General features: G+C 46.0%; 1 protein-coding gene across 1 annotated transcript in view; it reads right to left on the bottom strand.

The window, feature by feature from the left end:
- Window positions 1–982: 982 nt before the first annotated feature.
- PACS2 (phosphofurin acidic cluster sorting protein 2) overlaps window positions 983–19,028 on the bottom strand; it is a 107,760-nt gene continuing 89,714 nt past the window's right edge. Inside the window, exons 23-25 of the mRNA XM_019530574.1 lie at window positions 14,117–14,343; window positions 10,477–10,590; window positions 983–7,000 (exon numbers count right to left, since the gene is read on the bottom strand). Of these exons, the coding sequence (XP_019386119.1) occupies window positions 6,882–7,000; window positions 10,477–10,590; window positions 14,117–14,343 (460 nt within the window). The 3' untranslated portion in view covers window positions 983–6,881. The remainder of the gene's footprint in view (window positions 7,001–10,476; window positions 10,591–14,116; window positions 14,344–19,028) is intronic.

Below are 19,028 nucleotides of genomic sequence, written 5' to 3' on the forward strand. Positions count from 1 at the left end.
GGGAATGGAACAGCTCTGTAGCATCCTGAGTGTCAAATGATACTCAAACAGCAGCATATGGGCACAATAAAAAAAAAGGCACAAATACAGAAAACTCATCTCAAGTGCAGTCTGACCATTTAAGGCAGTGGGGTGGTCACATTCCCACAACTGGCATCAGCAATGGTTTCCTTGGGCCAGCGCTAGGAGTGTTTTAGCTGCAAAACAGGTTGCACCAGACAGTTCCCAGTTCCTCTGCTGCGGTGGAAGCCGCCAGTCTGTCTCCTTATTCTGGGGAAGGTTTTCCATCTTCGTGCATCAGAAGACAAACCACTCCACAGCACCAGTTCTGAGTAGCTTGCAACTGGAACTGTTTTGCAGCAGGTGTAAGCAGAAAAGCAATGCCATTTCACTTCAGGCCAGGTCACCAGCATTAACATATGGAGCACCCCAGCTAAAAGGAGACTCATGGGACAGGCTTGTGCTTTCATATCCAGTTTTATTAGTGTTGCATTAGTACCGTAAAATAGTTGACAAGGTTGCGCACGTTGCAGTTTGTTTCAAAAAAAGGCTATTTACATTTAATTTGTCTTCATAAAAAAACCTAAAATCCAAACAATACAACAATGAAACAGATGGACAACTTAGAAATCTACAAAGTGGTAACATCCCTTCATATGCCATGGTCTGAGCAATGCTTGCTGTGTGTGACCCCTCACACATTTTGTACCCATACATAGCAAGGTGCTTCTCTAAAGGGCACATTGGAGTAAAGACGCATTGTACATGATGCAGAGACACTACTTTCTGGGAACCTTCCCATCAAGTCATAAGAAAGAAGCTGACTGGACACAACAGTTTGATGTCAGCATCCTTTCTTTTAAGGAAATTAATGACCTGCTACTAGCCAAACTGCGGCATCTACTTCTCTTGCCCCATGTCCTAAAGCTACTAAGAAAAACCAAGAGAGCTCACCACTCCAAGAGTATTTCCCATACCTTTCCCAGAATCTTGCCGACAAGGCCTCTCAAAAGTCTGTGGGAGACACTGCACGTGGATTACGGTCACCTCTGTCAGGCTGGGAATCCCAAAGGTAACTTCATGCATCTGAGTCACCATTGTGCCATCTGCTAGATACAGAAATGCACTGAATGAAGGGGCAATGGCTTATATTCATCTCCACTTCTAAGAAAAAACCAGGAAAAACAGATGCTTCTGTGGCAAAAGTAGACCTCTCAACTTAGACTTCACATTCCCAAGAGGCGAAGCTCCCAGCTGAAAGTGAAATATCAGAGGGGCTTCACTCTCCTCTCACTATTTCAGAATAGAGGCAAAGAGTATAAGACTCTACACTCACCAGGATGATTTCCCTTAATACTTCAAAGGCGCCAGGTACTATCTTTGAAACCTAGAAGCCAAATGACTTCTACAATGCTCTACTGATAAAAAGTAACCATGCAGTCTGATCACAGATAATCTGTAGCTGAACTATTACCACCCAGAACACATTCACAGCAAGAAGATTATTTTGGTGAAAAACACAACAGTGCCAGTCAATTTGGCTTTTAACTGGGTCAGCTGTTGCAAGTGAGCACGGCAGATCTATGCTAACCCACAAAACTTTCTATCCTATCTTTACCCTCTGCCCCTTCCTCCAAAAATGAGACAACAGGCTTGCTAATTAAAAGCAGCAAAAAGCAGCAGCCAGGTCTAAGAATTTGAAAACTGGTGATGGAGAGAAGAGAGATTTTGTAATTAAATCCAAGATGTAAACAGGGCAACTGTAGAGCTGAACAGAAAACATGGTTGGCTTGTTTGCAGATGGACTGAAGGTGAGATACATGGAAGACCAGCAGCTCAGTGAATATGCCACTCCAGAGATTTCCATGAGAAACATGGCATCTCTTTAGGGCAAGTCAAATGCACCTCTAGCCAGCATTCAGCACTGGTAAGCATCTGTCCAGGTCTGCCATTAAGGCCTTCCACCTCTCACCAACCCATGGGAAAGATGGAAATTAGATCTGCAGCTCTAGGTCAGCGTAAGAAGCAGCCATTTCTTTAGATCCTATCACCAAGGAGGAGTGGAGGCTGCCAGGAGGACATTAGGAGGGGGAAATGGGAGCCCTGCTAAAAAGAAAGTGCTGGAGTCAGACCAAAAAGCTGTCTCCTTGTCAGAGTGGAGCGAAGCTACATGGAGCAGTCAGAGTAAAAATTTTAGGTCATAGTAGGAATCAGACAGCTGTTGCTCCTACAGTACATTCCTGCACGAGGCCCGTAGAGTGCAGCCATCATCGTGCAGGTGATGCAGTAGCTTAGCAGGTGGAGGGTGGGATGCTGCCTGCTGAGAAGTAGGTCATTGCTCCAGCCCCACCCTGAGTCAGGAACTTGCATCTTTGCTGCCAGAAATCCAGGAGCCTAAAATAAAAGTGACCTCTAGGTTCTCAGTTCTGATTCGAGACAATGCAACAAAAAGGAAAAAAAAAATTTCCTTCTTAAATCACATTTTCCAGTGGAGATCTCAAATTCCTCTTTTCAAGACACCATAACAGTCTTTAAGCATTGAGCCATACTAGGTTTCTCACCTTGAGGGGAAGTCTTTCTGCATTCATCAGTGCAGAGGCTTTTAAACAGTCCCCAGATATGCTGATAGGCTTCCCAGCAGGTGCAGTAACTAGGCAGTCCTATTGGTGAGCTCTACGCAGGGCCTTGCATTGTCCTAGAGCGCAGATACCAGCTGCATCCATTGGTAGTCACAGCAAGCGACTGCAGGCACATAAACAGACTTTTCCCAAATTGTTTCCTGGAATAGGGGGATGGGTTGGAGAGCACCATGTAGGAGACCCGAGACCTGCCTTACCAACACCCTTTCCTGAAAAATCAGCCTGGTGTTACAGCAGACCTCATTCATGGCAGAGCTTCCTTGCACTCTACTAAGGACCTGTCATCTCAGTGGTCAGGACACCACGTAAAGAAGCTCCACGATGTGCAGAATAATTTCAGTATAAAAACTTAATCAGACAAATATTGCCACCAAAAAACCCCCCAGAGACTCAAACTCCAACCCTTGACTGAGGCAGGGAAGCACAGTTACTAGCCCTAGAGAATGCAGCTTTCCTCAGATCCCAACAGTTTCACCAAGGTGGACAACTGGCACCTGATTAGGCTGCGAGTTCAAGAGTTTCCTTGGAAACTGTGCTGGGCAGAGTGTTTTATTGCAAGTTGCTGTGCTCCTGCAGAGCAGCTTCCTGCAAGGAAAAACTTCTGCTACTCAAAAGCTTTGGGCAGCAAGAGGGTGGAAAGTTTCCTGGTGAATTCTACTGTATACAATTAACAACCAAAAAAACCCAGTAACCCACATGAAATGCAACAAGTGAAAGTGCTCACGAATGCACAGTAGACTAGTAGGAAGAGAGCAACATACATTTGATATGCAGGACGTGGAGCGTCCCATGTTAGCTACAGTTCGTCTCACTACAGTAGGCTGAAATATAAAAGAGGAGCAAAAGTGACAAAATCCTTCATTGTACCCGGTAAACAAAATTATTGCAAGTAGCCAGTTCAAGCCCTTCCCACCGCTGCAATGACAATGCAGTTCAGGGCAAGGATGCCTGCCAGCACTGGAGTGAGAAAAAGAAGTGGCTCCTGGGTGGGGTTTGGTCACTCTGCTTACACAGGAATGGGGGGGATATAAGGAAGAACCCATATGATGACTTTCATTAACAGGCCCACCTGATGCAGCAACGGCCTCAGTAAAAAAGAATCAATGTGCTTATGTGCTCTTTCAAAAGCTACTGCTGCCAGGCAGCCCTGAACTAGCCCAGAGGAACAGTGCAAGTAGCCTTGGAAAACACCAACCACTAGACATAACTACATTCAAAACAGAGACCTCCCCCTTCCACCATTATCGAGAATTAGTAAAAGGAAGCAGACCCTCTCTCTTCAGCACTACAGTAAAAAAGTATTAATAAAAAATAGGCTGAGGTGACCAGCTGTGTTAAGTGTTATGGTGCAAATCAGTGCACAACTATTTGATTCCTAGCATGAGTGCACTACCGACTTGGTGGAAAGACCCGTCACAGCCAAACACAAATAGATTTCTGGACATGGCCCTTACTGCACTGAAGAGGAGCCCTTTCCATTAAAATGTATAAGAAAACAGCAGCCCAAGTGAGCTGGAACAGGGATGTGCCATGTGTTGTGTGAGTTGGATGTTCCTCTTTATTGGGAAGAGAAGAGAGGCACTTAGGACTGCAGTAACCCTCCCTCCTCCTCTGGCAGGGGCACTGGTAACTGGGTATGCCTCTCCCACTGGTCCATTCAGGTCCTGCCCAAACCAACAAAGCCCTTCCTGGCTGGACGTTGCTGCCCAGGGGCATGACCTGCATGTAGGCCAGAGCAGATTCTCTTGCCATTTGCTCACCCTAAAGACAACAGTAAGTCAGTAACTGTCCCAACAAGCAGGCTCTGGGGAAAAAAAAAAATATTCTTAAAACCTTGCTGCCTTTTTAACAGTGATGGTGAAGGAAGCAATTTGGCAAGTGCTCCGAGAACCTGTGGCTGGTCAGGCCCAACATCTGTCTTCACAACTAGAACTCCCACACAGTTGCCCTCAAGAAACTCCCTCCAAGGGAAGGAGTTGCTGTGGTGTTTGCTTTAGCCCCCACCCAGCTTCATCTGCTTGGATGCCCTGTCCCAACCCTGAAACCATGTTGCCAGGGTATCTTGAAGGCAGCCACTGGATGAGTGTCTTTTGCCATCGGAGGGAGAGCCCTGTCACCACAGCTTTCACAGCTACTTGTCACCACCAGCAGCGAAGTGTGCGGCACCCCAAGGAGAAGAGAACACACTAGCTCCAGGGAGACAAGACTGACTTAAGCCTTTACTGAAGAGAGATTTGGGCTTCATTACTCTTGTTCTCTGGAGCATGTTACTGCCTGCTCAACAGAGCAAACTGCACTAGTCAGGGGACAATTTCTTGGGAAAAGTTGCTGCAGCAGCTGCTCTGGCTCAGGAGCCTCTACTGCTGAAACACCCCTTTAGAGCCAGTAAAAGAAGCCTTGAGAATTGGAGCAACCTTCAGGTGGCTCTAATATCTGCCAGGGATAAGTCCATACTTGGGAGAGTGGCTAAGAGAAAACATAAAGCTTGAAGTCTTCTCATGCTTGAGTTGCAACTCAGCTGCAGCTCAGAAGCAGAGCAGGCTAGGGCACTTCAACAAAGGAGCTGGCTGGCGTTCTATAGTGCATGATGCTCTGCTCCACTAAAGACTTAAATGCTGTTGTGGTAAAATCCCTTCCCACAGCAAAAAGCCCATGGGAAGCAACACTCAGAAAGCAGTGGATGAGGACAACGAGGTCCACATCTAAGTGCTGGGTCGTGAGAAGTGCCAAGTGCCTTCTGAGCCTTCAATTTCTGTTACAGCCTTCAGCACCTGGCAGGATGGGTCCTATGCAGGCAAATGTCTTGGGTAGTTAAAGGTGCGCTGTGCTCCACTGGTGTATTGATGCAGTCAAAAAATTAAATCAAGGAGAAGATAAACCCCAAGAGAGATGCAATCCATGCCCAGGACACCTGGAAACTACTGAGAAGCAAGTTGTGCATTCCTACTGTCAAAAGACTTTGCTCAACAGAATGGCTGCCCCTCTCCGAAAAAGCAGCAGCAACTTACACTTCTGGAACAAGGAATTTAGGTCTTGGCAGGTAGCTAGAAGTGTGTGAGGGGGACCCCAGCAGGCACTACCTGAGGGACAGTGTGAAAGCTGAACAGTTTCTGTGAGCCTGTGTCGCTATGTGCCATCACATGCATGTGTGCTTTGCTGTATGGATGTCAATGTAGCTGGTATTGAAACTGCAGCTGGTCATGTGTAAAGGCTCAGGCAGCTCAGGAGCTAGTCTCTAGACCTATAAGACAGCAAATCATCTTTCCTGTAGTTTGTTTTTTGGCAACTTAATTAATAGTTTTAAAAAGCATTAAAAAAAATCTGCAGCTACAAAAGAATCCATTCCCTTCAGAGACTGGACAATGTTTTATTGACAAGTAAATAACCTGTATGAAAAACTAAATAGCAGCAACCCCACTGAATTGGTGTTCTTCAACTGCAGCATCCAGCTGCAGGGGGCATTGTGACTGGCTTGGTTTGGTTATGGGATAGATCTGGGACAGTGGGATTTCCTTGAACTAACTTAGTGTCATACATTTCAGTCTCTGCCCAACCTTAGTTAGGTATGAGAATGAACAAACCTGCCCATTTCAATAGCTGGACTTCAGCACCACCACACTGAAGTCCCCTCCCTGTGGACAATTTCTAGTCTCTCCCCTATTCTAGAGTTGGGGGTTTTTTTGACAGACCCATACTTCAGTCTTGGCATACAAGCTATCTGGTACCAGACTACTCTTGACTCTTTCAGGGGCAGGACAGAGGAAGTGTTGGAAATTTCTCCACAAATTGAAGGAGGTCATAGCACCTGCACCCAGCCACCTGTACCCCTTTCTCCAGCAACTCACAAAAACCATTTAACCCAATCCAGAACCCCCAGCCCCAAACACACCAATGAGGTTTCAGGTTAATAAGCAGTTCAGTTATTCAGCTATCTGCTCTTAAGTTCTAGGAGGTTTCAGGCAGGTCGCTCCACTTCTGGAGGTTCCCCTATTAATTTCCATGTTATCAGCACTTTTCTACTTTAAGACTGGGATTGTTTTTTGCTTTGCTTTTAAGGGGTTTCCTTCCCTTGTAGTAAACTCAGGAATTAATAGAAAAAAGTAATTCAACAGTAATCACATCTGTAAGTAATCTGCAGGAGAGAGAGCAGAGTGACTTGAGTCAGAGTTGGCACTCAGATTCCTGGCTCCTGGGCAGGCGTGCAGTCTCCAGACAGGCAGAAAGCCCTTCCGCTGAAAGCGGCTAGAAATTGGATTTGGAGTGTCCAAATATGCAGATGGGAAAGTGCTTGACATGGGAGGACCACTGCGCTGCCAGCTGAAAGAACTTCACATCGTTCCACTCGACACCATCAATCAGGACTGTGGGTGGGAAAGGATAAAAACATGGAAGTAGGTTAAAGAGCACTAAGCAAGAACAACTGCACTAGCAAATCCCTCAAGGCCAGGGCATCCTCCTGCTTCAGTTAGTACCAGGAATGGGAAAGGCAGCAAGGGAGCAGGAGAACTAGAAGAGAGACCTTATCAAATCTCATGCTTCAAGCTGCTCCTCAGCTGAGATGGGCAAAATGCCAGTACTCTGCTGGCTGCCCACCCTTGGCAATAGGATCATCATGGCAACTGACTACATGCATTATGCAAACATTCTCTTCTTGCTATCAAGCATCAAATCCAGGTCCTGGCTAGAACAAACAAGATGGACCCTTGTTCCAGAAGCAGCACCTGTAGTTTCTATTACAGCAGTAATGGAATCTATTGATTTCATTGTCATTCGATCTCTTGTACTTTACTAACCAATTCCCAAACTTTTTTGGGCAAGGCATTATCAATATAATATTAGCTGCATGTCTTTTCCAGGTCTTGTTTTATCAGTTTGGATTTTTAACTGAGAATTTAAGGATTTTTTTTAAAAAGAAAAAAAATACAGCAGACTGTGCAATTGCATTTGTTCTGGGAAGTGACAAATATCCGATAACATTAGCAGCCTGAACTCCCCTGAGCTAGAATTAAAAGGATGAACTAAAACAGACCTCCTGACTTATCAGTTACACTTGGAATTTACAAGCAACTTGAGCCACATGGGGATGGCTTGCAGCTTTTATTCTGCAGTTTCTAGTGGAGTCCCACAAGACTAACACTGTAGCCACTTTATGCTGATGAACTTTAACTTTATGCCACTTTGTAAGATGCTCACAGTCCTTGCTTCTTTCTGTTAGGCACTTTGTCAGCTTTGGAGAAGCAGGGCAATCTTTAACTTTGCAAAATTCAGTATTCAAAATCCATGAGTCACTGACACCAGGTTTCATCTCCTTGGTTCTCATCAGATAGCCTGCAGTCCCTGCTTGATCTGCCTAGTTCTCAGAGTTGTGGGGCTGATGATTATTTTGTGTTGGTAGCAGGAGGCAGAGAACACAGGAAGTTTTGCCATCTCTTGCACGAGTCTGACAATAGTAGGGGTTTTGCTGAAAGACTCAGCTCCCAAAGTGGCATTGCACAAACATCTTGGGCTTCATTTCAAAAGGTGCCTTGCTCTCTTGGTTGCAGAAGCAGCCATAGGAATGTGATCCTTAGGAGTTCAAAATCCAGAAAGCAAAATTGCAAGGTCTAACATCTAACCTTTAAGAGTACTGCCATTTTGAGTGCCTAACTCATGCTTTTAGAGCACTGGGGTTGGTGATGCTGCTTAGGCCACACTGCCTCCATCTTCCAGGGGAAGCCCTGGGGGCAGGCTCCAATTCGACAACAGAGCAGACATGCACCTCTGCCCTTCACTGTTACTTCCTACCAATTCTTTGATGAAGAGATACATGACCTAAGGGGAACATGGGCTCAGTCATGCCAGGCTTGGCTGTGTCGTACCTGCTACCACCTTGGAATTTAGGCCTACCTGGACAACAGTGACCATCTCTAGACCCTCTGGCCTCACAGATAGTTTCTTGAAGCAACATGTGCATAAGGAAGAGTGAAAACTTAAGAGAAGGGCACACAACTTACCACAGAGTAAGAGGGCAGTAGGGCTTTGCTGCAGATCAGCTGATTTGCAGTAGCCACTAAAATACATATTGCTACCCTGCAAGAAGGTAGAAACTGACCTGTGGAGCGTTAAATGGAAGAGGGATTAGCTACTGCAGGTTCGCTTTCACCTTTCGCTTTCAAGCACACTGGCGCTTGCTAAGAAAGGGCTGAGGTAAAGTATTGCCCCCTTCCACTGTGCAGGAAGCCATGTGCCCATGCCGTATGCGAAGGGAGTGGTGGGAATTAGAAAACACAGCTTTCACAAAAGGAGAGCAAGTAGCCAGCACTGCCCAGGGAGAACAGGGAGATATTGTGGGTGCCTGCAGGGAAAGTCTCTTCTCAGACCATCTCTGTAGCCAAGCTGATCCAAGGTGTCTGCAGGGCCTCTTGGGCACATGAGCAGGTACAATCAGTAGCAGTCTGGATGAGTGAATATAAATCTCAAGGACTCTTCTGTCAACAAGCCAGTCACAAGAAGCCTATCCCTCTTCCCTACACACCTTTAAGGCTTTCTTCTGCAGTTGTGGCTTGGGTGAGTGGAGAGGGCTCAAACTAGACTTCTGGTCTACCCTGGGAGCCATGAGGGAAGCCTGGTAGATCAGAATCTCCTGAAGGCTTTCACAAGCTAGCCTAAGGGACCCTCATATCTAGCAAGGAGAATGGGGGAAGTTGTGATGGGCTTTGGTATGGCCTGGGCTCAAGGACTGGTACAGCCTCGCTGCTGGATGCAGGAGCTGGAACTGCTCATAGAAAAAAAAAAAACTTGCAGATTTGCCAGTACTTGAGCGGAGCCAACAGTAGCCTCCATTTTCCAGCTACAAAGCTTAAAGCTATGATGCACCTGATGGGTTGGCATTCTGATGCAGGCTGTTCCCAGCCTGGCTTCCATTATGGCTCTGAACAATGATTGTCAACCTTTTCCAAACTGTAACCCGATGTTGCTAAGAGTTTCAGAACATCCCTCCACCCAGCCATGAAGGAAAAGGGTTGCGTGCATCTGAGCCTGCAGGCAGTCTCTAAATTGAGAACCCAGTTTTAGAGTAGCCTCAGGGTTAGTTTAAACCAGGACACAAGCTGTAGCACCTGTTCCACAAGTGGCACGGGCAGTTGCTGTGTGGCACTAGCCCTGGGTGCTCAGTAAAGGGAGGCACCAGAATGGAAGGAGGGAGGGGCAGGCAAGGGGCTGGAGCCTCTGGCCACACAGAACAAAGTGGGATAGCAGGAGGTACAAGGTGTCATCACCAAAGTCAGGTTAACCCTTTACTGGCCCTGCAGTCACTACCAAATTCAGGGCTTTGGACCCTCAGTCACATAAAACTGAAGTTTTCTCTCTTGCAGCAGCATCCTGCCTGGACTCGGCTCCACACAGTGAGAGGCCCAAGCTTTCCTGCCTCTGTTCTAGTGCCCCAGGGCACATACTGTCAGGTACACTTCTGGGAAGCAGGGGTCAGAGTAGCACTGGGGAAGGGCATGGGGAGGGGGCAGGGCAGGGCTTAAATTTGCAGGATACTTGTGGAAACAGCTGGCCACCACCGCTTTAAACCGTGCCTAGAGGGTGGTTTCAGCATCCAGAAAAATCACTAAGGAAACTACCACATACCCTTTCCACTACAAATGACCCCTATGATGGCTCTATGCCACCTGTGGATTTCCTTGCATCTGAAGACTCTTGCTTCAGCCAGATCCTGGTCTACTTTGTGCCACAGACCAGCATAACATCAGATTCGCCAACAGGCAGGGGGACTGGGGGTTGGCTCAATATCAGCAAACCCACCTGTTACCAATAAAACACTCACCCTCAAATGAAAAAATAGTTCACTTACCCCGCAGCATATTCTGCTGATGTTTTGCTGTGCAAATCAACCTACTAATTCCTTCAATGCATTGACTCTTGGATTCAATCTCCTTGTCTTTTGTTTTCTTGGGCAAAAACATCACTAGAAGAAAAAATTTTAAAAAATTAATAAATCAAACAAACTTAGTTTCTGCCGGCTAGAAAGTAACACTGGAGCAAACGGTTTTTTACAAATCTATTACTGAATCCTAAATTTTCTACAAACTGGTCCTCATCAGTTTGGACTTTCTAAAAAAACCGAATTCTTACTGCTTCAATGCCGTTCACACGACCTCAGTCTTCACCACCATTGCTATGTTAGCTTGTTTTAACCTCAGGCAAAACTGCCCTGCTGGGATAGAGATACACATATTCCATTCCAGCCCCTCTCTGGCTCAAATACAGCACACTCTGCATGGCCTTAGGACTAAAGAAAAAGCCCTTATCAGGAATTAATATGCAACAATGCTTATTAGCTACAAGTACAGCCTGACCTAAGCCTCTTGCCTTGTTTCTCAGAGCATCTTAGGCCTTTAGTAGCAGTCTTGAAATTGATAGGACCCAGTGACCTCAAGGCTGCTTCAGAAAGCCTTCATATAGAGGACTCAAAGCCCATTTCATCAGTTATACAGTTAAAACAACCTACAGTTCTGTTGCAAAAGTAAAAAGAGTAGAGCTAAAAGGGAACTGGCTCTGGGGTTGACCCAAAGAGTACTGGTTGATGGGAGCAAATCAACATGGCACGAGGTGACCATCGATGTCTCTCAGGGCTCGGTACTCAGGCCAGTACTCTTCAACATTTTCATTAATGATCTGGATTTGGGCATCAGATGCAGACTGGCAAAGTTTTGGATGACACTAAACTATGGGGGAAGGCAGTCACACTGGAGAACAGGTTGGGGATACAGGCTGACCTGGACAGGCTTACAAGGTGGGCGGACCAAAACCTGATGGCATTTCACGCAGAGAAGTGCAGGGTACTCCACCTTGGGAGGAAAAGCTGGCATCATACTTATAGGCTTGGCAGTGTTACACTTGCTAGTACCATGACTGAAAGAGACTTGGGGGTCTCGATTAACCACAAGACGAACATACACCATCAAAGCAATGCTGTGGCCAGCAAAGCAAACCAGACTCTGGCATGGATCCACCAATGCATCTCAAGCAAAACCAGGGATGTTATCCTCCTGCTCTACTCAGCCTTAGTGAGGCTGCAGCTGGAGTACTGCATCCAGTTTTGGGGGCCCCCACTTCAGGAGGGACAAGGATAAGCTTGAGAGTCCAGTGGAGAGCCACCTGCATGATCAAAGACCAGAGTAAGCCTTGAGGAGAGGCTCAGGGACATGGGACTCTTCAGCCTGAAGAGAAGGCTCAGGGGGGACTTGGTGGCAGCCTATAAGTACATAAGGGAGGTGCACCAGGATCTGGGAGAACACTTATTTACCAGGGCTCCCCCCAAGGGATAACAAGGTCTAACGGCCCAAAATTTCTGGAAGGCCAATTTAGACTGGACACAAGGAAAAACTTACTTATGGTCTGAGCGTCCAGGGTCTGGAACAGACTCCCCTCAGAGGTGGTGCAAGCACCTACTCTGGACTCTTTTAAATGGCTTTTGGATGCTTATCTTGCAGGTGTCACTTGACCCCAGCAGACTTCCTGCCTATGGCAGGGGGGCTGGACTTGATCCTGGGAGGTCCCTTCCAGCCCCTGATGTCTATGAATCTATGAGTGATGCTCAACTAGGGTGCCATGGCACCCAGGGGTGCCTTAAGACCCCTTCATGGGTGCCACACAATGTTAGGTGCAACTCGCACGATAAACCCAGAGATTTCAGATAGGAATCTATAGTGTTAAAAGCATCTGCCTTGTGGTAGGAAGATCCAAGTTCTTTGCCAACAAAAGAATTACTTGTTTCTATAGTCAAAAAGGATGAAAACTAGGAGTTGGAATTTTCCGAGGGATGCCTTGAGTTTAACAAAGGCAAAGACCACCTGACTAAAGTCATTCTGTGCACGGAAGCCAGTGTTTGTTATAATGCAAGCAACAGGGGAAAACAAGACCAGCTTATAGTTAAATGAATTATGCATTTATCTGATCTTCATCCAAGCGGAGTTCACTGTATTCTAAAACTTACCATACCACCTAGGGGAGATTCTTGCTTACTGCAAGTCGTTTTCTAGAGCACCCTTCCCCTGAGATTGTAGCTTCACTTTCATTCACATGGTAAATCTAAGGGTGTACATAGCCACAAAAACACGAGGCCAACAATTCAAAGAACATCAGCTCCATGTGCAGAGCTCGGAGGGACACGTGAATGCTCCTGAAAACAGGAAAAGGGGCAGGGAGGGGAAACAAAAGAGCTCTTAAAAAAAGAAGTCCAGAGCTTTCAGGATCAATTTGAGTTTGAGCTACATTGCACAAGGCAGTTCTAGGAAACCTGAACATGACTAAGTCCAGTCTGGGAAAATTTCATATTTGAACTGTCTATTAGATACAGCCTGGCTTCCCATTTCCCAGAATAAAACATACCACATCACTCAGTACCACAAACTAGAAGAGACAGACAGTGTTCACTGCTGATGTGGAGTTGGCACCTCCGACAGGCTCACCAGCAGCAGCAGCCTTACAATCTTATCACACACAATCCTCAGCTTGGGGGTATTGCTGGGCCACACATCCTCATGTACCCGAGTACTATCAGTAAGTGCTGGGTGCCACCTTCTGGCTGCCATTTGCAAACAGAAACCCTGGATGCAATAATTAACCAGGTATGACAATTGAAGTTACAAGGGGACAGGACAACACTCAGTAAAATGCGTTGGATGAAAAACCACCTCTATGAATCTCTACTGCTGCAAATGGAAATAATAATAAACTGGGCAGCTTAGTCCCATGCTTCCTGCCTCAAATCCCTTCTAGTCCTACTCTGCTATGATATATCCCTTAAGACTTTATGCCTCAAGCCAAATTCCAAAACAGGTCCAAACTCCAAAGCTGTCCACATACATTTTTAGTGCCTGCTTTTGAAAGCCTTGGGCAGCAAGCTAAAGAACTGGTCCAGCCTCACAAAAAACCTTATGCTGCCCATGTGCAAACTGCTCTCTGTAAAGTTTAAGTTGTAGAAGAGTCTGCTCATGGAATCCTGTAGGAAACAGCATGTCAGCAGACAGGGCTAGATGTTTCTGTGGAATCTAAAACAGTTATTTAAAAAGAAAGGACGATAAAAGCCCACTTGAAAACCACAACCCCCTATATGCCATTAATCCTATGGCTAACATATTGCTGCGTGCAATTATCTTGTGGCTATGCTCCACATACCCATGCTAGTGACCACCTTTCATTGGTAGGCAGAGCATATTAGGAATCCCAACCAAGGCAACAGCTGTAAAATTGCTCAGTTACCAAACATGATGCCCTCTTATGGCATCACAGGGAGCCAGTTCCTATCAGCCAAATTGTCATTTGCCTCTAAAAGCCAACATAACTAACAAGGCATTTTGGTGGTGGGGAAAGCAGCAAAACTTAAAACATCCTGAGAAGATTTATAGTCAGTGCACATAGTCTATCTTGCATACATCAAAAACTCCTCCTATAGCGACAGTAACCTGATGTGTTATCTTCCATCTTACCCTTTTTGTTCTTTTCCTTCGTCACAACTGTCATGGACATTGTTGGAGCAGTGGTGATTTCGCCACTTGTGGGTAACCTGCTGACCTGGAGAGACCGGAAAGTGCATTTCAGTGTGTTTTTGGTAGTGGAAGGGTCCTTCTTCTCTGGATCTCTCTTTTTGTCTGTGGGCTGAGCTGCAATCCAGTAATCCACCTGCAGTCCCATCAGCTCAGCACCAAGGCTCTGGCTAGAAGACGGAAGAAGAGAATCATTTCTATATGCTGGCAGATGGGATGTCCCTTAAGGGCCTACAATTTTCTAGTGACTAGTGATTTTGGTTACCCATGTGAAAGCCCTTAGAGAGGCCAAATGCTCAGCATTTTTGGACGAAAAAAATGCTCAGCATTTTTGGATGAAAAATGGCTAGGGCTGCGCGAAGCTTTGGTTCCTGATTCAGCAGAGATTCAGCTCAAGTCAGTGGCTGAATCGCCGAATCCAAATCGAATCAGGAGGCCCTTTAATTTCTCCGAATCAAATTGGCAAGATTCAGCAATTCAGACAGACACAACTTTAGATGCTTTTTCCTACATACCTCAAGGTAGTAGGCGGCTTGGGAATGCTGAGATGCTGGGGCGGATGGAGTGTCCCACAGGAGTGTGGGAGGGTCCCAGCGCACTCGGCAGACCTGAAAGTGAACCAGAGGCACTTCCAGTCCACTTACTGGTCTGCCAGGGAACGCACGGGGCCCCCCCCCTTGTGTCCCCTGCTGGGCAACTCATGCCTCCTGGGTTTGGGGGGCACCTGGGGTCCCCCCAACAGCTGATCAGAGCTGGGGGAGTGCAGGGCCCCCCATGTGCTCAGCAGCAGAACCAGAAATGGACCAGACATACTTCCAGTCCACTTCTGGGTTCGCTGCCAAGCATGCGTGGGCCTCCCCATGCTCCTATGGGACACTCCATCCACCCCAGCACTGCAGCATCCATGAGCCACGCCTGGTCCCTTGAGGCACATCAAATACGGCCCACGTCACACCCCTAAAAATCAGGTTCCTGAGTTTTCAAAAAGGAAAACAAGTACTAGAGGCACATGGAAAGAGTTATACTGCAAAGCATAAGGTGACACTTATCTTCCTAGGAAGGAAATGGCCAAGATGAAGGTTAGTTACACATGTAAGTAGCTTTTATCATCTAGAGATTGTTAAAAGAACTGGTTACAGGAATGTATACTGTTTAGGTCCAACAACTTCTAAGTAATTTCTCCTGTTCTGATGGCAGTTGTAAGAAATACAGCGTCCGACTGTTCTTCAGAATAGGGGACATTGTAGAAAACAGCCAATGTGCTGACCTGGGTCCAGGGCCCAGTTGTAGTCTGCCTGCATAGTTCACAGAGCCAAAGCAACAGAAAATGAATTACCCATCTTAACTAAACACATTCGCAGTAAAATCCCAAGCTTGACAATAAGACAAGGGGCAAACAAATATTTCCCCTTGTAGCTGCCAACACCAATTCTTAGCTACCATTAAGGCATAGGGCAAGACTCATTTCAGTTGGTTGGCTGAAAAACTGTCATTGAGTCAAGGGGCCAACCTAATCAACCCAAAACAGCCATGTTGCAGGAATTCATGTGTTGAGGTACAAACCGTGGTTTTCCCATGGCTTGATTCCCAGGATGGACTACACGTAGGCTTCCTACTGGGTTCAGTCAGTCAATGAAGAACCTAAAATGAGCAATCCGGCAACAAGTTCAACCCCATTCAAGCACACTGCAGCTAGGGGCTCCCACAAGCAGTCAGCACAAGCTGTTTTTCCCAGTTTGCTCAGCAGAGCAGTGGAAAGAGCTCTGAAGAACAGAAGGGCTAGTCAGGCTGCCTGCAGCTACATGACATTACTGCCAAATCTGTTCCCATGATTCCTGTTGTCACTGTGCAGACTCCTCTCCATCCTCACTTGTGAAGTAAAAGTCAAGGTAGATCCTACAGAACATGATATTTTCAATTTGGTGGGGCTGGATATCAGGGCATGAGAACTTTTCTACTTTTCTTGAGGGAGGCAAACACATACTATTGAAGAGCCCAAGAGAAACATTTGGGTTCAGGTAACCAGGACTAGGCAGATCACCAATATCCCCATCAAATCAACAGAACAAAAGTCAGGGATGTATCCTCTGACCCTCCTAACCCAGTGAGGGCTGATGCAAAGGAGAGTACGAGGCACGCCCCATTCTCGCACACTCTCTCTAAAAGCATCTATACTACATGCCACCGCTGAAGACAGGATACTGGGTAAATGGACTATTGCTCTAACCCAGTAAGGCACTTGGTACATTCTGATCATCTCTATGTAGAAGATTATCTAGGGCTGCTGTAAACTCCTAGCTGGTGGCTTCCAATTGAAGGGCCCTCCAACATGGCATATTAGCTGTGGTCCTGTCCTACGTTTGAGGAGCTTCATACACCAGCACTTTCAACTTCATTCTGTAAGAGACTGATGGGCACATGGGGATGTCTCACCAGGATCTGATTTCCTAGACCAGGAGCAGGCAAACCCTGGCCCATGGGCCAGACTGAGAGCTGCTCCAGGGCTGGGATCTTGCGGCAGTGACAGCACGGTCCAGAGCTCAGACAGAGCTGTGATCTGCTGCTCACACGCCCCAGGCAGGCAGGGGCATGCAGGCAGTGGATCATAGCTCCACCCCAGCTGCAGAACAAGTTGTCACCACTACAAGATCCCTGCCCTAGAGCAGCTCCCCACCCAGCTGCATGCCCTGGTCTCCATGGAAACCCTGGTCCCACACTGATACAGCCATGCTGCTCCTGGGGTCTCCATGGAAACCAGCCACAGCAATGCAAACACAGTCTGCTGGGAAACGGAGGCTGGCAGCTGGCCAGATCTGCCATTTTGCCCAACCCTGTCCTAGACCTAGAATCAGCATTTAGGAAGAGGCACACTTGCATTTGGACCATCGTTTCCTAGGGTCTACTATTAAAAAAGTTGAATTAGGATGGCCTTGCCCCTGGGGGCTCACTCAGCTAATGTGCCCACACAGGACAGGGAGAATGGACTAGGCATTGCTGAGAAGAATCTGGGGGTCTTTGGTAGATTGCAAATTCAAATATCAAGTAGCAAGACAACGCTGTGAAAAAATAAAATAAAATGCAACTTTGGGCTGCATTATGAGAAGTATCATCATGTAAAGCACGGCAGATGATAATATCACTCTAGTCTGTGCTGGTTAGGCTTTTTGCTGGAGTTCTTTTGCCTAGTTCTGGGTGCTGCACTTTAACAGAAATGTAGAGAAACTGGAGCGGATCCAAAGGCAAGTGACAAAGACGACAGAGGTTGGAATTCAAGCTCTATGGGGAAAGATTATTTAGTCTAGAGAAAAGGAGATCATGGGAGGACATGAAAACAGTTGTTAAATATCTGAAAGCCCACCACAGAGAAAGAGAGCAACTAGTCTCCTTTGCTACAGAGGGCAGGACATGAGGCAATGGGTTTAAGTTGCATTAAAGGCAATTTAGATTAAACTGGGGGCAAGGGGGAAGCTTCCCAAATGTAAGCCTAGTAGGACAAAGAACAAGCTGCCTAAGACAGTTGAGGAATCTCCTCCACTGGAGGTTTCAGAACGGCTGAATCAACATCTATCCAAGATGGATATAAGTCTATGTTCCATTCTCTAGCACCCTCAAACCTACTATGCTTCATAACCCTTTCATGCAGTGATAAAAACCCAGAAAGGTTTCAAGATTAGAAGAGCAAGGAACAGGACTGGGGCTACTTAAAATTCTGTTAAGTCACAATGCAATTTTATAAGAACATAGTTTGCAGCCAGCATAAAATGCAGAGAACCTTAGCTATTCATTTTCTTGCATTAGGTGCTAGAATCTTGAACTGTTAATGTGACAGAAGATATAAAATATGTATTTTGTCACAACCATCTGAGCTCTGACCTACCTCCATCTATGTTTTTTTATTTACTGGTTAAATGAACCAAGTGAACGCAAGTCCCTTATAGCTTTCCCCAATTTCCTCACATTAGACAGATAACCAGACTTGGGATGAAAGCTCACAATTTCCCGTAAGACAAAAAAAAACAACAACCCAATAGTGTTTCTATGAAGTTACATATGTTACATTTAAAAAATGTGAATAAGCAATGTAAAGAAAAGTTCTACCTTTAATATTTGTCAATCAGCTGATAAGAGATAAGCAAATGTGACCTATTAGTGATTCTCAAACCAGTGGGCCAGGGCACCCTGGGGTGCCTCAAGATCTTTTAAATGCTGTCACAATGTATGAGGAGATAAGTGCAGGCTCAGGCTCACTCCTGGCCCCTCTGCAAGGAGGTAACCACTTTAATAAATAGTTTTTGATATATGGCGGTGCCTTGTTTGCAAATTATGGAGGGGTGCCTTGAGTCAAACGAGGGGCACCTCAAGTCTAAGAGAGGTTGAGAACCACTGTATTAGTTAACAGAAATCAAGGTCATAGTAGACTGAAGTTCAGTTTGTTATAATACTACGTATCTTTTCACACTGTTCTCACACAGCACATTTATGCCAAGCATAGCAATTGATGATGCTCTTAGCTAGTCTTTTCCTTGCTTTTAATTTTAGTTGCAGAAAGCTCCGTCATCAAGATGTTTGCAGGAACTTGCATTGCAGTTCTGCAAGTTAAATATATATAGTTTGATATTGCAGATCATAAATCCTACAGACTGTGCATTGCAGCTGGGTCAACAGTAATGCTAGAATTTTCACTTCTGTATTTCTTGATTAGCTATGCAGCATTAGTGCTGGTTTAACACTCCTGCTGATCCTATACAAGGATGTATGAAATAGGAGCACAAGCTTTACTAGAAGTCAGAGGGACTTGGGTTCCTAAGTTACCCAGGTACTTTGAGCATGTGGTAACTTTTAATTCACTATTTAA

The sequence above is a fragment of the Crocodylus porosus genome, unplaced genomic scaffold (assembly GCF_001723895.1).
Source record: "Crocodylus porosus isolate Cpor-Errol unplaced genomic scaffold, CroPor_comp1, whole genome shotgun sequence".
In the NCBI taxonomy this organism is placed as follows: Eukaryota; Metazoa; Chordata; order Crocodylia; family Crocodylidae; genus Crocodylus; species Crocodylus porosus.